This window comes from Amphiura filiformis, chromosome 13, assembly GCF_039555335.1.
Source record: "Amphiura filiformis chromosome 13, Afil_fr2py, whole genome shotgun sequence".
NCBI classification, from domain to species: Eukaryota; Metazoa; Echinodermata; class Ophiuroidea; order Amphilepidida; family Amphiuridae; genus Amphiura; species Amphiura filiformis.
In genome coordinates this window covers 12,369,836-12,384,613 of record NC_092640.1, presented here as the reverse complement: position 1 = coordinate 12,384,613, position 14,778 = coordinate 12,369,836, and the positions used below count along the sequence as shown (strand labels likewise).

The window sequence follows — 14,778 nt, the reverse complement described above, 5'->3', positions numbered from 1 at the left end:
CCTAATCTGAGAAAGCGTAAACTGAATGACACTACCTATATATAATTTACCAAACTTGTTTCATATGGACTGATAAATATTAATTAGCAATGGTAAGATAAGTACATTTATTACATTGTTATTCATTGAAGTATTACGCAGTGCGTAACGCACGCACCGTATATATTCATGCAGGTTTCTTGAAAAATCTTTTCTTTTAATTTTCTATACCCGTGCTGTATGTATTGTATTTTTGGACCAGGGGCTGCATGAGTATAGCAAATGTGTTAACTAAGGTTTGCCTATCATACCTTGAATAGAAATAGTTACGGTACTTGAGAACTAGGCATGCTTGAGAGCTTCGCAAATGTATTTTGGGTCAATCTGGGAGAAAAAAATCCCAGGTAATGGATTCTTCCCTGATGGATTCTAATTTCTAAAAAGTAATGTGGAAATACCTGCCCAACCATATACTCTTGATGATCCTGAATTTCTTGATGACACCAAATATTTTTTCATTTGTTTCAGAAAACTACCAAATGTGTAAGCTTATTTAATTTGTAACTTTATGTACAATTTGCTTTCAGATGCTGCTGAAAAGGGATCCGAATGCGGCAGGAATAGCAACTCATCAATGGCAACTCATCAAGAAGAAAATGCTGTACATATCAGTCATGCAAAATGAGGAGTTCAGAATTCAGATTTTACATAAAGAAGAATGTGAAAAAGAACCTTGCTAATTTTGACTCGGACTGTTAAAGATCATGCAGATCTGGATCATGCACATAAAACTTAACTTTAAAGACCATTTTTCTGATACATGATTTCAAATGGATCCGTCAAAACTTCGCATTGTGGCGACTAATTATGTGTCGTACTAATTATTGTTTAGAATACATGAGTGGCAAACTTAAGACTATTTTTCTCACTATTTTGGCCCCCAAAAAAGTCAGATTGCTCTTTCCGACCGATCAACAACTTTATGTGAAATAATCTGTATTAAGGTCACAACAACTTTATGTGAAATAATCTGTATTAAGGTCACATGTGTTTGTTTTTACATACCGTATTTGAATTTTTCATTTGATGCGGTATTAAATTACTCATAAAATATTTTACAGGTCAAGCTACAAGTTTAAAAATATTGGTTGAGAGGTAGTCGGGTAAATAGTATATCAATAAATATTGGGCGTAAAGCATCCAATTCTGTCATTAATATGTTTTCATCAATATTTTCAATGATTTTTGGTTTTCATTGGGCAAAACTTAAGCTTAATGGAAAATTAAGCCCCTCCGTGCCCCTCACCTTTGTGGTGCAGCCATGTGATCACATTCTGGCATACTTTTGACATAACCAAGAACTATGTCAAATATGTATCAAATTTATTTTGACACAAATTTGACATATCAAAAGTATGTCAAATATGATCCTGTTTGACACAATTTTGCACAAATCTGAATATTTGATGGCATTTTTTTGCCCTCAAGTGGGATTTCCAATAACTTGGCACTGACTGGAAGCTGTGCATGCACCTGGGCAACAGGGTAGAAAAGGATTCCCTGTGCTGGCTCACCTCAACGGCAGCTCCACCACTGCATTCACATCAGTGTGTCAAATATGATCACAATTTGATACAATTTTAACATAACCAAGTACTATGTCAAATATGTATCAAATATATTTTGACACATATTTGACATATCAAAAGTATGTCAAATATGATCCTGTTTGACATAATTTTGACACAAAATAATATTTGACATGATTTTGACACAAATGTGATTTGACACACTTTTGACATAGAACTATGTCAAAAATATGTCAAATTTTTTGATACAAATTTGACATATATGTCAAATTTATGTCAAATTTGTGTCAAATAAATGTCCCAATTCTTATCGTTTTTGTTTGACATGATTTTGACATATGTCAAAATTGTGTCAAATTTCGGTCAGGGTATGCATAGGCCAACTTTCCGTGCCAGAGAAATAGAAAAGAAAAGAAAGTAGGACAAAACTGAAAAGGTAGGCCTACTTGGATGGGTTATGGGTACAGCGTTGTGGATTAGAGTAAATAAATAAATAAACAAAAAAAAAAAAAAAAATGAAGCTAAAATAATGAGAACATAATTAAATGCAAACGGAAATCACACGCTAAGCAGGAAATATGAAAAATGGGAACAAAATAACTATGTAGAAAAAAAGCCAAAGCTAAAAGGAAGGACAAACGTAAGAAAGGGTAGATTTATAAAATAACAAATAATAATAAATAAATAAATAAATAACATGGAATCGGAGAATAACAGCATATATTTATTGGAACAAAATAGCAGACAAAAAAGATACGGGTTATGGTTACAGTAACTAAATGAAACGGGAGCAAAATAAAGACGGAAAGAAAGAAACTAATCAGGAAAGTAAGAAAAAAAGCTAAAATTAGATTAAAATTAATCAGGAAATATAAGAAAAGAGAAGCTAAAATAATAAGAACAGAATTAACACGGAAACGGGAAATCACAAGCTAAGCAGCATATAAAAAAGAAGCTAAAAGGGAAATGCAAGAAAGGACAGATTTAGAAAATAATGGGAATGCGGTTAGGCCTAAATAAATAAATAACATGGAAACGGAAAATCACAAGTTAAATAGCAATGGGAACAAACTAGGCCCATGTAGAAGAAACAGAAAAGAAACTAGAAGGCTATATATTTGTACACAAATACGGCTATACCCGCATGTTATCGGTGTACCCAAACTTACAGTCCTTATTTGCTCCACTCTCGTGCAAATAAAGAACTTGTAAAAAGTCCCCTCCCAGGGGAGTTGTCTCTCCATAGATTGCCGTTGTCAGTCTCTCTTATTCACAGTGATGCTATACAATATGATTAGGGGAAAACTATTCCAGAGGGAGTATGTAAATTAAATGGAACAGCCATTTCAGAGGGAGTATGTAAATTAAACGGAACAGCCTATTTTGGGACCATTTCAGAGGGAGTATGTAAATTAAATGGAACAGCCAATGGGTATGTAATTTAACTGGAACAGCCTTAAGGCTTCACGCTGGTATTTCCAATTATTATATTAATAATTATAATACGGATATGTCTGTTTAGTCCCTACGTGTGTGGGGAGGGGGTATTGGGGTGTTAGTAACAATATAATTCTCAGGTGCTACTGTGTACAACTTCTGAGCCCGGAAGCTGCTTTATTTGATGAGAAACGGCCGGCCCTTTGTTTTAACATTTGGGGCCCTGGGGCCCATAATATTTGACTTATGAGGTCCATGGACATATGTTGAAGTTTAATTCTCTAGTGCTATCAGTAGACTCAAGCTGGGCACTGTAGCTGCTTTATTTACTGAGTAACGGCCGGCCATATGTTTTAGCGTTTGTGGCCCTGGGGCCCATATAATGTAATATATGGGGCTCACATATACAAATAACAATGTGATTTTAAGATGCAATATGTGTACTGACTCTAAGCCCTAAAGCTGCTTTATTTACAGAGTAACGGCCGGCCCTATGTTTTAGCGTTTGGGGCCCAGGGGCCCATATGTGACATATGGGGTTCATATATACATATAACAATATAATACTGAAGACCTATCTGTGTACCAAATCTGAGCCCTGTAGCTACTTTATTTGCTGAGAAACGGCCGGCCCTTTGTTTTAACCTTTGGGCCCCTGGGGCCTCTAGCCTTGTACATCTGGGGCCAAAATGGGCAAAAGGCACATCTACAATTTAGGGCTTATACATGTGCAACATATGAGCCCTAGTGCCCTTGTAGCTTTAGAGCTAGGCTTGTCAATCTGTTGCCTCTTATTTTTAACATTTGGGCCCCTGGGGCCCATACTATATAACATATGGGGCTCATGTATACTTGTATTTATAGAGTACCCCTGGGGCTATCAGTGTACCAACTCACGGCCCTGAGGTTGCTCCATCTGATGAGAAACGGCATGGTTTGTGTTTTACATTTGGGCCCCTGGGGCCCGTGACCTTGACCTCTGGGGCGGGATGGGCAAAAGGCACATCTACGGGGTAGGGCCCATAAGTGTACCACATATGGACCCTGGGGCCCTTGTAGTTTTAGCGCTAGCCTTGACAGAATGATGTGTTTGATAGGAGGAGAAGGAGAACTAGAAGGCTATATATTTGTACACAAATACGGCTATACCCGCATGTTATCGGTGTACCCAAACTTACAGTCCTTATTTGCTGAGGACTTTTAAAAATAAAGAAATTGTAAAAAGTCTCCCAATTGGGCAGAAAATGTGTAAAAAGTGAAAGTCCAAGTCACAAGCTTTAATTGAATGTAGGTTGCACTGTCGTAGCACTTAAAATAAAGAAATTGTAAAAAGTCCCCTCCCAGGGGAGTCGTCTCTCTTACTCTCCATAGGTTGCTGTTGTCAGTCTCTCTTACTCAGGTAGTATGTAAATTAAATGGAACAGCCATTTCAGAGGGAGTATGTAAATTAAACGGAACAGCCTTTTTTGGGGGCCATTTCAGAGGGAGTATGTAAATTAAATGGAACAGCCAATGGGTATGTAATTTAACTGGAACAGCCTTAACGCTTCACGCTGGTATTTCCAATTTTGATATAATACTGATCTGTCTGTTTAGTCCCTACGTGTGTGGGGTGGATGGGTGCGTGCGTGGGTGTTAGTAACAATATAATTCTCAGGTGCTATCTGTGTACAAATTGCCGAGGATTTAAAATATAGACATTGTAAAAAGTCGCCCAATTGGGTGGAAAATGTGTAAAAATTGAAAGTCCAAGTCACAAGCTTTAATTTAATGCAGGTTGCACTCTCGTAGCACTTAAAATAAAGAACTTGTAAAAAGTCCCCTGCCAGGGGAGTTGTCTCTCCATAGATTGCTGTTGTCAGTCTCTCTTATTCACAGTGAGGCTATGCAATGTGATTAGGGGAAAAACTATTCCAGAGGGAGTATGTACATTGAATGGACCAGCCATTTTAGAGGGAGTATGTAAATTAAACGGAACAGCCTATTTTGGGACCATTTCAGAGGGAGTATGTAAATTAAATATAACAGCCAATGGGTATGTAATTTAACTGGAACAGCCGTAACGCTTCACGCTGGTATTTCCAATTAATATTATATTAATAATTATAATACGGATATGTCTGTTTAGTCCCACGTGTGTAGGGTGGGGAGGGGGTATGTGGGTGTTAATAACAATATAATTCTCAGGTGCTACTGTGTACAAATTCTGAGCCGGAAGCTGCTTTATTTGATGAGAAACGGCCGGCCCTTTGTTTTAACATTTGGGGCCATGAGGCCCATAATATTTGACTTATGAGGCCCATGGACATATGTTGAAGTTTAATTCTCTAGTGCTATCAGTAGACTCAAGCTAGGCACTGTAGCTGCTTTATTTACTGAGTAACGGCCGGCCCTATGTTTTAGCGTTTGGGGCCCTGGGGCCCATATAATGTAATGTATGGGGCTCACATGTACATATAACAATGTGATTTTCAGGTGCAATCTGTGTACTAACTCTGAGCCCTAAAGCTGCTTTATTTACAGAGTAACGACCGGCCCTATGTTTTAGCGTTTGGGGCCAGGGGCCCATATTATGTGACATATGGGGTACATATGTACATATGACAATATCATACTGTAAACCTATCTGTGTACCAAATTTGACCCCTGTAGCTACTTTATTTGCTGAGAAACGGCCGGCCCTTTGTTTTAACCTTTGGGCCCCTGGGGCCTCTAGCCTTGTACATCTGGGGCCAAAATGGGCAAAAGGCACATCTACAATTTAGGGCTTATACATGTGCAACATATGAGCCCTAGTGCCCTTGTAGCTTTAGAGCTAGGCTTGTCAATCTGTTGCCCCATATTTTTAACATTTGGGGCCCTGGGGCCCATAATATATAACATATGGGGCTCATGTATACTTGTGTTTATAGAGTACCCTTGGGACTATCAGTGTACCAACTTATGGCCCTGAGGCTGCTTCATCTGATGAGAATCGGCATGGTTTGTGTTTTTACATTTGTGCCCCTGGGGCCCGTGACCTTGGGCCTCTGGGGCCGAGTTGGGCAAAAGGCACATCTACGGGGTAGGGCCCATAAGTGTACCACATATGGGCCCTGGGGCCCTTGTAGTTTTAGCGCTAGCCTTGACAGAATGATGTGTTTGATAGGAGAAGAAGGAGGAGGAGGAGGAGGAGAAGAAACCACAGGATGGGAAGATACCCTGCATGCGCTGCATGCGGGTATAACTAGAAGGCTATATATTTGTACACAAATACGGCTATACCCGCATGTTATCGGTGTACCCAAACTTACAGTCCTTATTTGCTGAGGACTTAAAATAAATAAATTGTAAAAAAAGGCGCCCAATTGGGCAGAAAATGTGTAAACAGTGAAAGTTCAAGTCACAAGCTTTAATTGAATGTCGGTTGCACTGTCGTAGCACTTAAAATAAAGAAATTGTAAAAAGGCCCCTCCCAGGGGAGGCGTCTCTCTTACTCTCCATAGGTTGCTGTTGTCAGTCTCTCTTATTCACAGTGAGGCTATGTAATGTGATTAGGGGACAACTATTCCAGAGGGAGTATGTAAATTAAATGGAACAGCCATTTTAGAGGGAGTATGTAAATTAAACGGAACAGCCTATTTTGGGGCCATTTCAGAGGGAGTATGTAAATTAAATGGAACAGCCAATGGATATGTAATTTAACTGGAACAGCCTTAACGCTTCACGCTGGTATTTACAATTATTATATTATAATACGGATCTGTCTGTTTAGTCCTATGTGTGTGTGGTGGGGTGGGGTGTTAGTAACAATATATATAATTCTCAGGTGCTATCTGTGTACAAATTCTGAGCCCGAAGCTGCTTTATTTGATGAGAAACGGCCGGCCCTTTGTTTTAACATTTGGGGCCATGGGGCCCATTATATTTGAGTTATGAGGTCCATGTACATATCTTGAAGTATAATTCTCTAGTGCTATCAAGCGACTCAAGCTGGGCACTGTAGCTGCTTTATTTACTGAGTAATGGCCGGCCCTATGTTTTAGCGCTTGGGGCCCTGGGGCCCATATTACGTGATATATGGGGCTCATATGTACATATAACAATGTAATTTTCAGGTGCAATCTGTGTACAAACTCTGAGCCCTAAAGCTGCTTTATATGATGAGAAACGGCTGGCCCTTTGTTTTAACATTTGGGGCCCTGGGGCCCATTGTATTTGACTTATGAGGCTCATGTACATATGTTGAAGTATAATTCTGTAATTCTATCAGTAGGCTAAAGCTGGGCATTGTAGCTTCTTTATTTACTAAGTAACGGCCGGCCCTATGTTTTAGGGTTTGGGGCCCTGAGGCCCATATTGTGTGACACATGGGGCTCATATACACATATAACAATATAATGCTGAAGACCGTTTAGTGTATCAAATCTGAACCCTGTAGCTGCTTTATTTACTGAGTAACGGCCGGCCCTATGATTTAGCGTTTGGGGCCCTGGGGCCCATATAATGTGATATATGGGGCTCACATGTACATATAACAATATAATTTTCAGGTGCAATCTGTGTACAAACTCTGAGCCCTAAAGCTGCTATATTTGATGAGAAATGGCCGGCCCTTTGTTTTAACATTTGGGGCCCTGGGGCCCATAATATTTGACTTATGAGACTCATGTACATATGTTGAAGTATGATTCTCTAGTTCTATCAGTAGACTCAAGCTGGGCATTGTAGCTGCTTTATTTACAGAGTAACGGCCGGCCCTATGTTTTAGCGTTTGGGGCCCTGGGGCCCATATTATGTGACACATGGGGCTCATATATACATATAGTAGTATAATGCTTAAGACCTATTAGTGTACCAAATCTGAACCCTGTAACTATTTTATTTGCTGAGAAATGGCCGGCCCTTTATTTTAACATTTGGGCCTCTGGGGCCCCTAGCCTTTAACATCTGGGCCCAAAATGGGCAAAAGGCACATTGAAAACTTAGGGCTCATACATGTACCACATATGAGCCCTAGTGCCCTTATAGTTTTAGAGCTAGCCTTGTCAATCTGTTGCCCCTTATTTTAATATTTGGGGCCCTGGGGCCCATAATATATGACATATGGGGCTCATGTAAACTTGTATATATAGAGTACCCCTGGGGCTATCAGTGTACCAACTCAGGGCCCTGAGGCTGCTTCATCTGATGAGAAACGGCATGGTTTGTTGTTTTACATTTGGGCCCCTGGGGCCGTGACCTTGACCTCTGGGGCCGAGATGGGCAAAAGGCACATCTGCGGGGTAGGGCCCATAAGTGTACTACATATGGGCCCTGGGGCCCTTGTAGTTTTAGCGCTAGCCTTGACAGAATGATGTGTTTGATAGAAGAAGGAGAAGGAGAAGGAGATGAAACCACAGGATGGCAATATACCCGTCCATGCTTCGCATGCGGGTATAACTAGAAGGCTATATATTTGTACACAAATACGGCTATACCCGCATGTTATCGGTGTACCCAAACTTACAGTCCTTATTTGCTGAGGACTTAAAATAAAGAAATTGTATGTGTAAAAAGTGAAAGTCCAAGTCACAAGCTTTAATTGAATGTAGGTTGCACTGTCGTAGCACTTAAAATAAAGAAATTGTAAAAGTCCCTCCCAGGGGAGTCGTCTCTCTTACTCTCCATAGGTTGCTGTTGTCAGTCTCTCTTACTCACAGTGAGGCTATGCAATATGATTCAGGGGAAACTATTCCAGAGGTAGTATGTACATTAAATGGAACAGCCATTTCAGAGGGAGTATGTAAATTAAACGGAACAGCCTTTTTTGGGGCCATTTCAGAGGGAGTATGTAAATTAAATGGAACAGCCAATGGGTATGTAATTTAACTGGAACAGCCTAAACGCTTCACGCTGGTATTTCCAATTATGATATAATACGATCTGTCTGTTTAATTCTACGTGTGGGGTGGATGGGTGCGTGCGTAGGGGAGGGGTGTTAGTAACAATATAATTCTCAGGTGCTATCTGTGTACAAATTGCTGAGGACTTAAAATATAGAAATTGTAAAAGTCACCCAATTGGGTGGAAAATGTGTAAAATTGAAAGTCCAAGTCACAAGCTTTAATTTAATGCAGGTTGCACTCTCGTAGCACTTGTATAAAGTCCCCTGCCAGGGGAGTTGTCTTTCCATAGATTGCTGTTGTCAGTCTCTCTTATTCACAGTGAGGCTATGCAATATGATTAGGGGAAAACTATTCCAGAGGGAGTATGTAAATTAAATGGAACTTCCATTTTAGAGGGAGTATGTAAATTAAACGGAACAGCCTATTTTGGGACCATTTCAGAGGGAGTATGTAAATTAAATAGAACAGTCAATGGGTATGTAATTTAACTGGAACAGCCTTAACGCTTCACGATGGTATTTCCAATTATTATATTAATAATTATAATACGGATATGTCTGTTTAGTCCCACGTGTGTAGGGTGGGTAACCCAAACTTACAGTCCTTATTTGCTGAGGACTTCAAATAAAGAAATCGTAAAAAGTCGCCCAATTGGCCAGAAAACGTGTAAAAGTGAAAGTCCAAGTCACAAGCTTTAAATGAATGTAGGTTGCACTGTTGTAGCACTTAAAATAAAGAAATTGTAAAGTCCCCTCTCTTATTCACAGTGAGGCTATGCATTACGATTAGGGGAAAACTATTCCAGAGGGAGTATGTAAATCAAACGGAACAGCCTATTTTGGGGGCCATTTCAGAGGGAGTGTGTACATTAAATGGAACAGCCAATGGGTATGTAATTTAACTGGAACAGCCTTAACGCTTCACGCTGGTATTTACAATTATTATATTATAATACGGATATGTCTGTTTAGTCCTACGTGTGTGGGGTGGGTGGGTATGTGATAATTCTCAGGTGCTACTGTGTACAAATTCTGAGCCCGGAAGCTGCTTTATTTGATGAGAAACGGCCGCCCTTTGTTATAACATTTGGGGCCCTGGGGCCCATAATATTTGACTTATGAGGCCCATGGACACATGTTGAAGTTTAATTCTCTAGTGCTATCAGTAGACTCAAGCTGGGCACTGTAGCTGCTTTATTTACTGAGTAACGGCCGGCCCTATGTTTTAGCGTTTGGGGCCCTGGGGCCCATATAATATAATATATATGGGGCTCACATGTACATATAACAGTGTAATTTTCAGGTGCAATCTGTCTACAAACTCTGAGCCCTAAAGCTGCTTTATTTGATGAGAAACGGATGGCCCTTTGTTTTAACATTTGGGGCCCTGGGGCCCATAATATTTGACTTATGAAGCTCACGTACATATGTTGAAGTATAATTCTCTAGTTCTATCAGTAGACTCAAGCTGGGCATTGTAGCTGCTTTATTTACAGAGTAACGGCCGGCCCTATGTTTTAGCGTTTAGCTCTGGGGCCCATATGATGTGACATATGGGGTCATATATACATATGACAATATAATACTGAAGACCTATCTGTGTACCAAATCTGAGCACTGTAGCTACTTTATTTGCTGAGAAATGGCGGCCCTTTGTTTTAACATTTGGGCCCCTGGGGCCCCTAGCATTGTACATCTGGGGCCAAAATGGGCAAAAGGCACATCTACAACTTAGGGCCCATACATATGCCACATATGAGCCCTAGTGATCTTGTGCTTTTAGAGCTAGGCTTGTCAATCTGTTGCACCATATTTTAACATTTGGGCCCCTAGGGCCCATAATATATAACATATGGGGCTCTTGTATATTTGTTATCATAGAGTACCCCTGGGGCTATCAGTGTACCAACTCAGGGCCCTGAGGCTGCTTCATTTGATGAGAAATGGCATGCTTTGTATTTTCACATTTGGGCCCCTGGGGCCCGTGACCTTGACCTCTGGGGCCAAGATGGGCAAAAGGCACTTCTGACGGGTAGGGCCCATAAGTGTACCACATATGGGCCCCAGGGCCTTTGTAGAATTAGCGCTAGCCTTGACAGAATGATGTGTTTGATAGGAGGAGAAGGAGGAGAAGGAGAAGGAGATGAAACCATAGGATAACAATATACCCGTCCATGCTTTGCATGCGGGTATAAGGAGGAGAAGGAGATGGAGAAGAAACCACAGAATGGGAAGATACCCTGCATGCGCTGCATGCGGGTATAAGAAAGAAGCTGAATGAACTGCCAGAAGGGACAGGTTTAGAACAATAAAATTTACCTTTTCAATGATTTTACCTTTTCAGTAATTCCTCCCGTTTTAGTGATCGCTCCCATTTACTCATCTAGCGGGGACCCGCGCGCAGCGAGGGTATCCCGCTAGTTCATAATAAAAGTAATTTTCTGGAAAACCCCACTTAATGGAATCTTGTTATTCCTATGTGACCAGGTTCTGACAGACATAGTGTATGATCCTAAGCATGAGAGTATCTACACAGTGCTAGCTACAGGAGATGTATTGGTGTACAACACATCAAGTAACCCATGTCAGGCTACACAACTATGGGTCCCTGCAGCACTCCCTGATGACTGTGTACTATGTCTAGCATTGATTAAACTGGTGAGTACACTGTTGGTACTGCTAGGTACCATGTGGGTACCATGTAGGTACTGCTATTAAGTATTGAGTTACACATGTCAGGCTACACAACTATGGTCCCTGCAGCACTCCCTGATGACTGTGTACTATGTCTAGCATTGATTACACTGGTGAGTACACTGTTGGTACTGCTAGGTACCATGTGGGTACCACGTAGGTACTGGTATTAAACACATGGAATAACCCATGTCAGGCTACACAACTATGGTTCCCTGCAGCACTCCCTGATGACTGTGTACTATGTCTAGCATTAATGAAACTGGTGAGTACACTCTGGTTACTGCTAGGTACCATGTGGGTACCACGTAGGTATTGATAATAAACACTTGGAGATATTCATATCCGGCTACACATGTTTGGGTCTCTGCAACACTCCCTGGTGACTGTGTACTTTGTTTAGCATTGTTTACACTGGTAAGTACAGTATGGGTACTGCTAGGTACCACATGGGTACCATGTAGGTACTGGTATTAAACTCATTGAGTTAATCATGTCAGGCTACACAACTATGGGTCCCTGAGCACTCCCTGATGACTGTGTACTATGTCTAGCATTGGTTACACGGGTAAGTACACTGTGGATACTGCTAGATACCACAATGGTACCATGTAGGTACTGGTATTAAACTCATTGAGTTAATCATGTCAGGCTACACAACTATATGGATCTCTGCAACACTCCCTGGTGACTGTGTATTTTGTTTAGCATTGTTTGAGGCGAGCGATCGCTCTTGCTCGCCACCGCCGCCCAAACTCAATTTCTAGCGAAGCGATTTTCAACTCACCAAAGACACTAAATATCACTGCGCATGAATCACCCAAAATTGAATCCAATATCAATTTACATGCAAGTTTCAACACTTCAGTGTATCCTGTATCCGATCTACCGTAATAAGTTAGCCTTAATTAAACCTGGATACGAAAGAAAGGTTGTGAAGCTTTGTGAACAGTGTGTAATATTGTTTCATATTAGTATATATGAATGATCTTTCAGACCTAGCGAGTGATTCGATTAAACTGTAGAGAGTGATTCGACCACTCGCCTAGCATCATGCTAGCGAGTGATTGACCACTCGCCTTTAAAATCTAGACGGCAAGGCCTGGTAAGTACAGTATGGTACTGCTAAGTACCACATGGGTACCATGTAGGTACTGGTATTAAACACATTGAGTTTATCATGCCAGGCTATATAAGTATGGGTCCCTGCATCACTCCCTGATGATTACGTACTATGTCTAGCATTGGTTACACTGGTAAGTACACTGTGGGTACTGCTAGGTACCACATGGGTACCATGTATGTACTGGTATTAAGGACATCATGTCAGGCTACACATGTATGCCAGGTTTTCAGAACCGGGGTGGACACAAACAATTAATGTACCAACAGAAATATTTTGCCGACAGAAGTTGTGAGTTGTTGACTGCAATTTTTTAATTTTTTTCCTCAAAATAAAATATATGGATATTAATCTGCGATGTTATATGGCCCGTCAGTTACGAGATGACCAAACTATATAGTAGTAATTGGGCCCTGTATTCAACCCTTAATTGTGTACATTAATGTGTAGTAAACATGACAGCCTTATATTTCAAACATCGGTTTCCACATTTCTTTTTTCAGGATTGTGCTTTAGGACAGAAAGAGACCGAGTATTCCCAGTCACTTATCTTTGCTGGTCATAACAATGGACAGATCACATTATTGGAAGCCAACCGATATTTTATGAAGACACCCAAACAAGCTCACTGTGGGCTTGTTACTGGCTTGGAATATTCACACGGATGGTATGATGTATCATCACAGAAGATTGGAGGGGCTGACAGACTGATGTCATGTGGGTCAGATAAGGTAAGGGGGCGCCTTTTGGGTGGGGGTGGGTAGGTAGGGGTAAGACCTCATAGGAAGCTCACTGTGGGGCTTGTTACTGGCTTGGAGTATTTACATGGATGGTATGATGTATCATCACAGAAGATTGGAGGGGCTGACAGACTGATGTCATGTGGGTCAGATAAGGTAAGGGGGCACCTTTTGGGTGGGGGTGGGTAGGTAGGGTAAGACCTCATAGGAAGCTCACTGTGGGGCTTGTTACTGGCTTGGAGTATTTACATGGATGGTATGATGTGTCATCACAGAAGATTGGAGGGGCTGACAGACTGATGTCATGTGGGTCAGATAAGGTGAGGGGGACACCCCTTGGGTGGGGGTGTGTAGGTAGTGTAGGGAACAAGGCCCCAGCAAACACAAAACGTTTTTAAAACGTTTTTAAATAAGTTATATTTTGGGTTTTGGTTTAGGTAAAAACGTTTTAATAACATTAAAATGTCGGGTTATATAAAGGTCATGAAATCGTTTTAAAACGTTTTGTATGAAAACACACTACAACAATATTTTTAAAATGTTTTCGAAATGTCATTGTAAACTATTTTTGCACACATTTTTGGCCAAATGTTTTGTCAACACTTAAATAACATTATGTTAAAATATTTCTTAAAATGTTCTTAAAATGTTTTTTACAAAACGTTTTAATAACATTTAAATGTCGGGTTATATAAAGGTCGTGAAAACATTTTTAAAACGTTATTGTAAATATTTTGGGCAAACATTTTTTGCAAAATATTTTTTCAACCCCAAAATAACATTCTGTTTAGAATGATTTGTACCAAGTTTTCAAAAATGTTTTTGGAATGTTATTAAAACGCTTTTATACCCTTTATATAACCCGACTTTTAAATGTTTTCTGTAAAACATTTGTGTTTGCTTTGCAGTAAATTACCAACAAATGTTATTTAATGTTATGAAAACGTTTTATACCATTAATGTACCCTTTATATAACCCGACATTTAAACATTTTCTGACAACCTTTTATAACCTTTTGCGAATGATGTCGAAAACGTTTTGTGTTTGCTGGGGCAACTTTCAAGGGGTGGGAAAAATTTGATAAAAAATGGGTTTTAAAAAAGTATAAAAAGGCCAGAATATCTTAAATATCAAGGCGGCCAGCAACCTGGAGGAGAAGAGGCGGGGGGTTTCCACAAACTATTTAGCCCCCTTGAAATCTAATTGTGCACCCCTTGTCCCTTGTGTACTTGGCACTGGTTTGGAACAAGGCCTATGTTTAGAATATTCACGTTGGTGGTATGATATTTCCATCTGAACCCTGTACGCAAAGATGTTTGGGAGCAAAAGGGTAACACTGCCAAACTTTC

General features: G+C 40.3%; 1 protein-coding gene across 1 annotated transcript in view; it reads left to right on the top strand.

Moving 5' to 3' along the window:
- Positions 1-14,778, top strand: part of LOC140167424 (uncharacterized) — a 107,416-nt gene that overhangs the window by 36,359 nt on the left and 56,279 nt on the right. The window contains exons 12-13 of the mRNA XM_072190730.1: positions 11,359-11,529; positions 13,192-13,419. Of these exons, the coding sequence (XP_072046831.1) occupies positions 11,359-11,529; positions 13,192-13,419 (399 nt within the window). The remainder of the gene's footprint in view (positions 1-11,358; positions 11,530-13,191; positions 13,420-14,778) is intronic.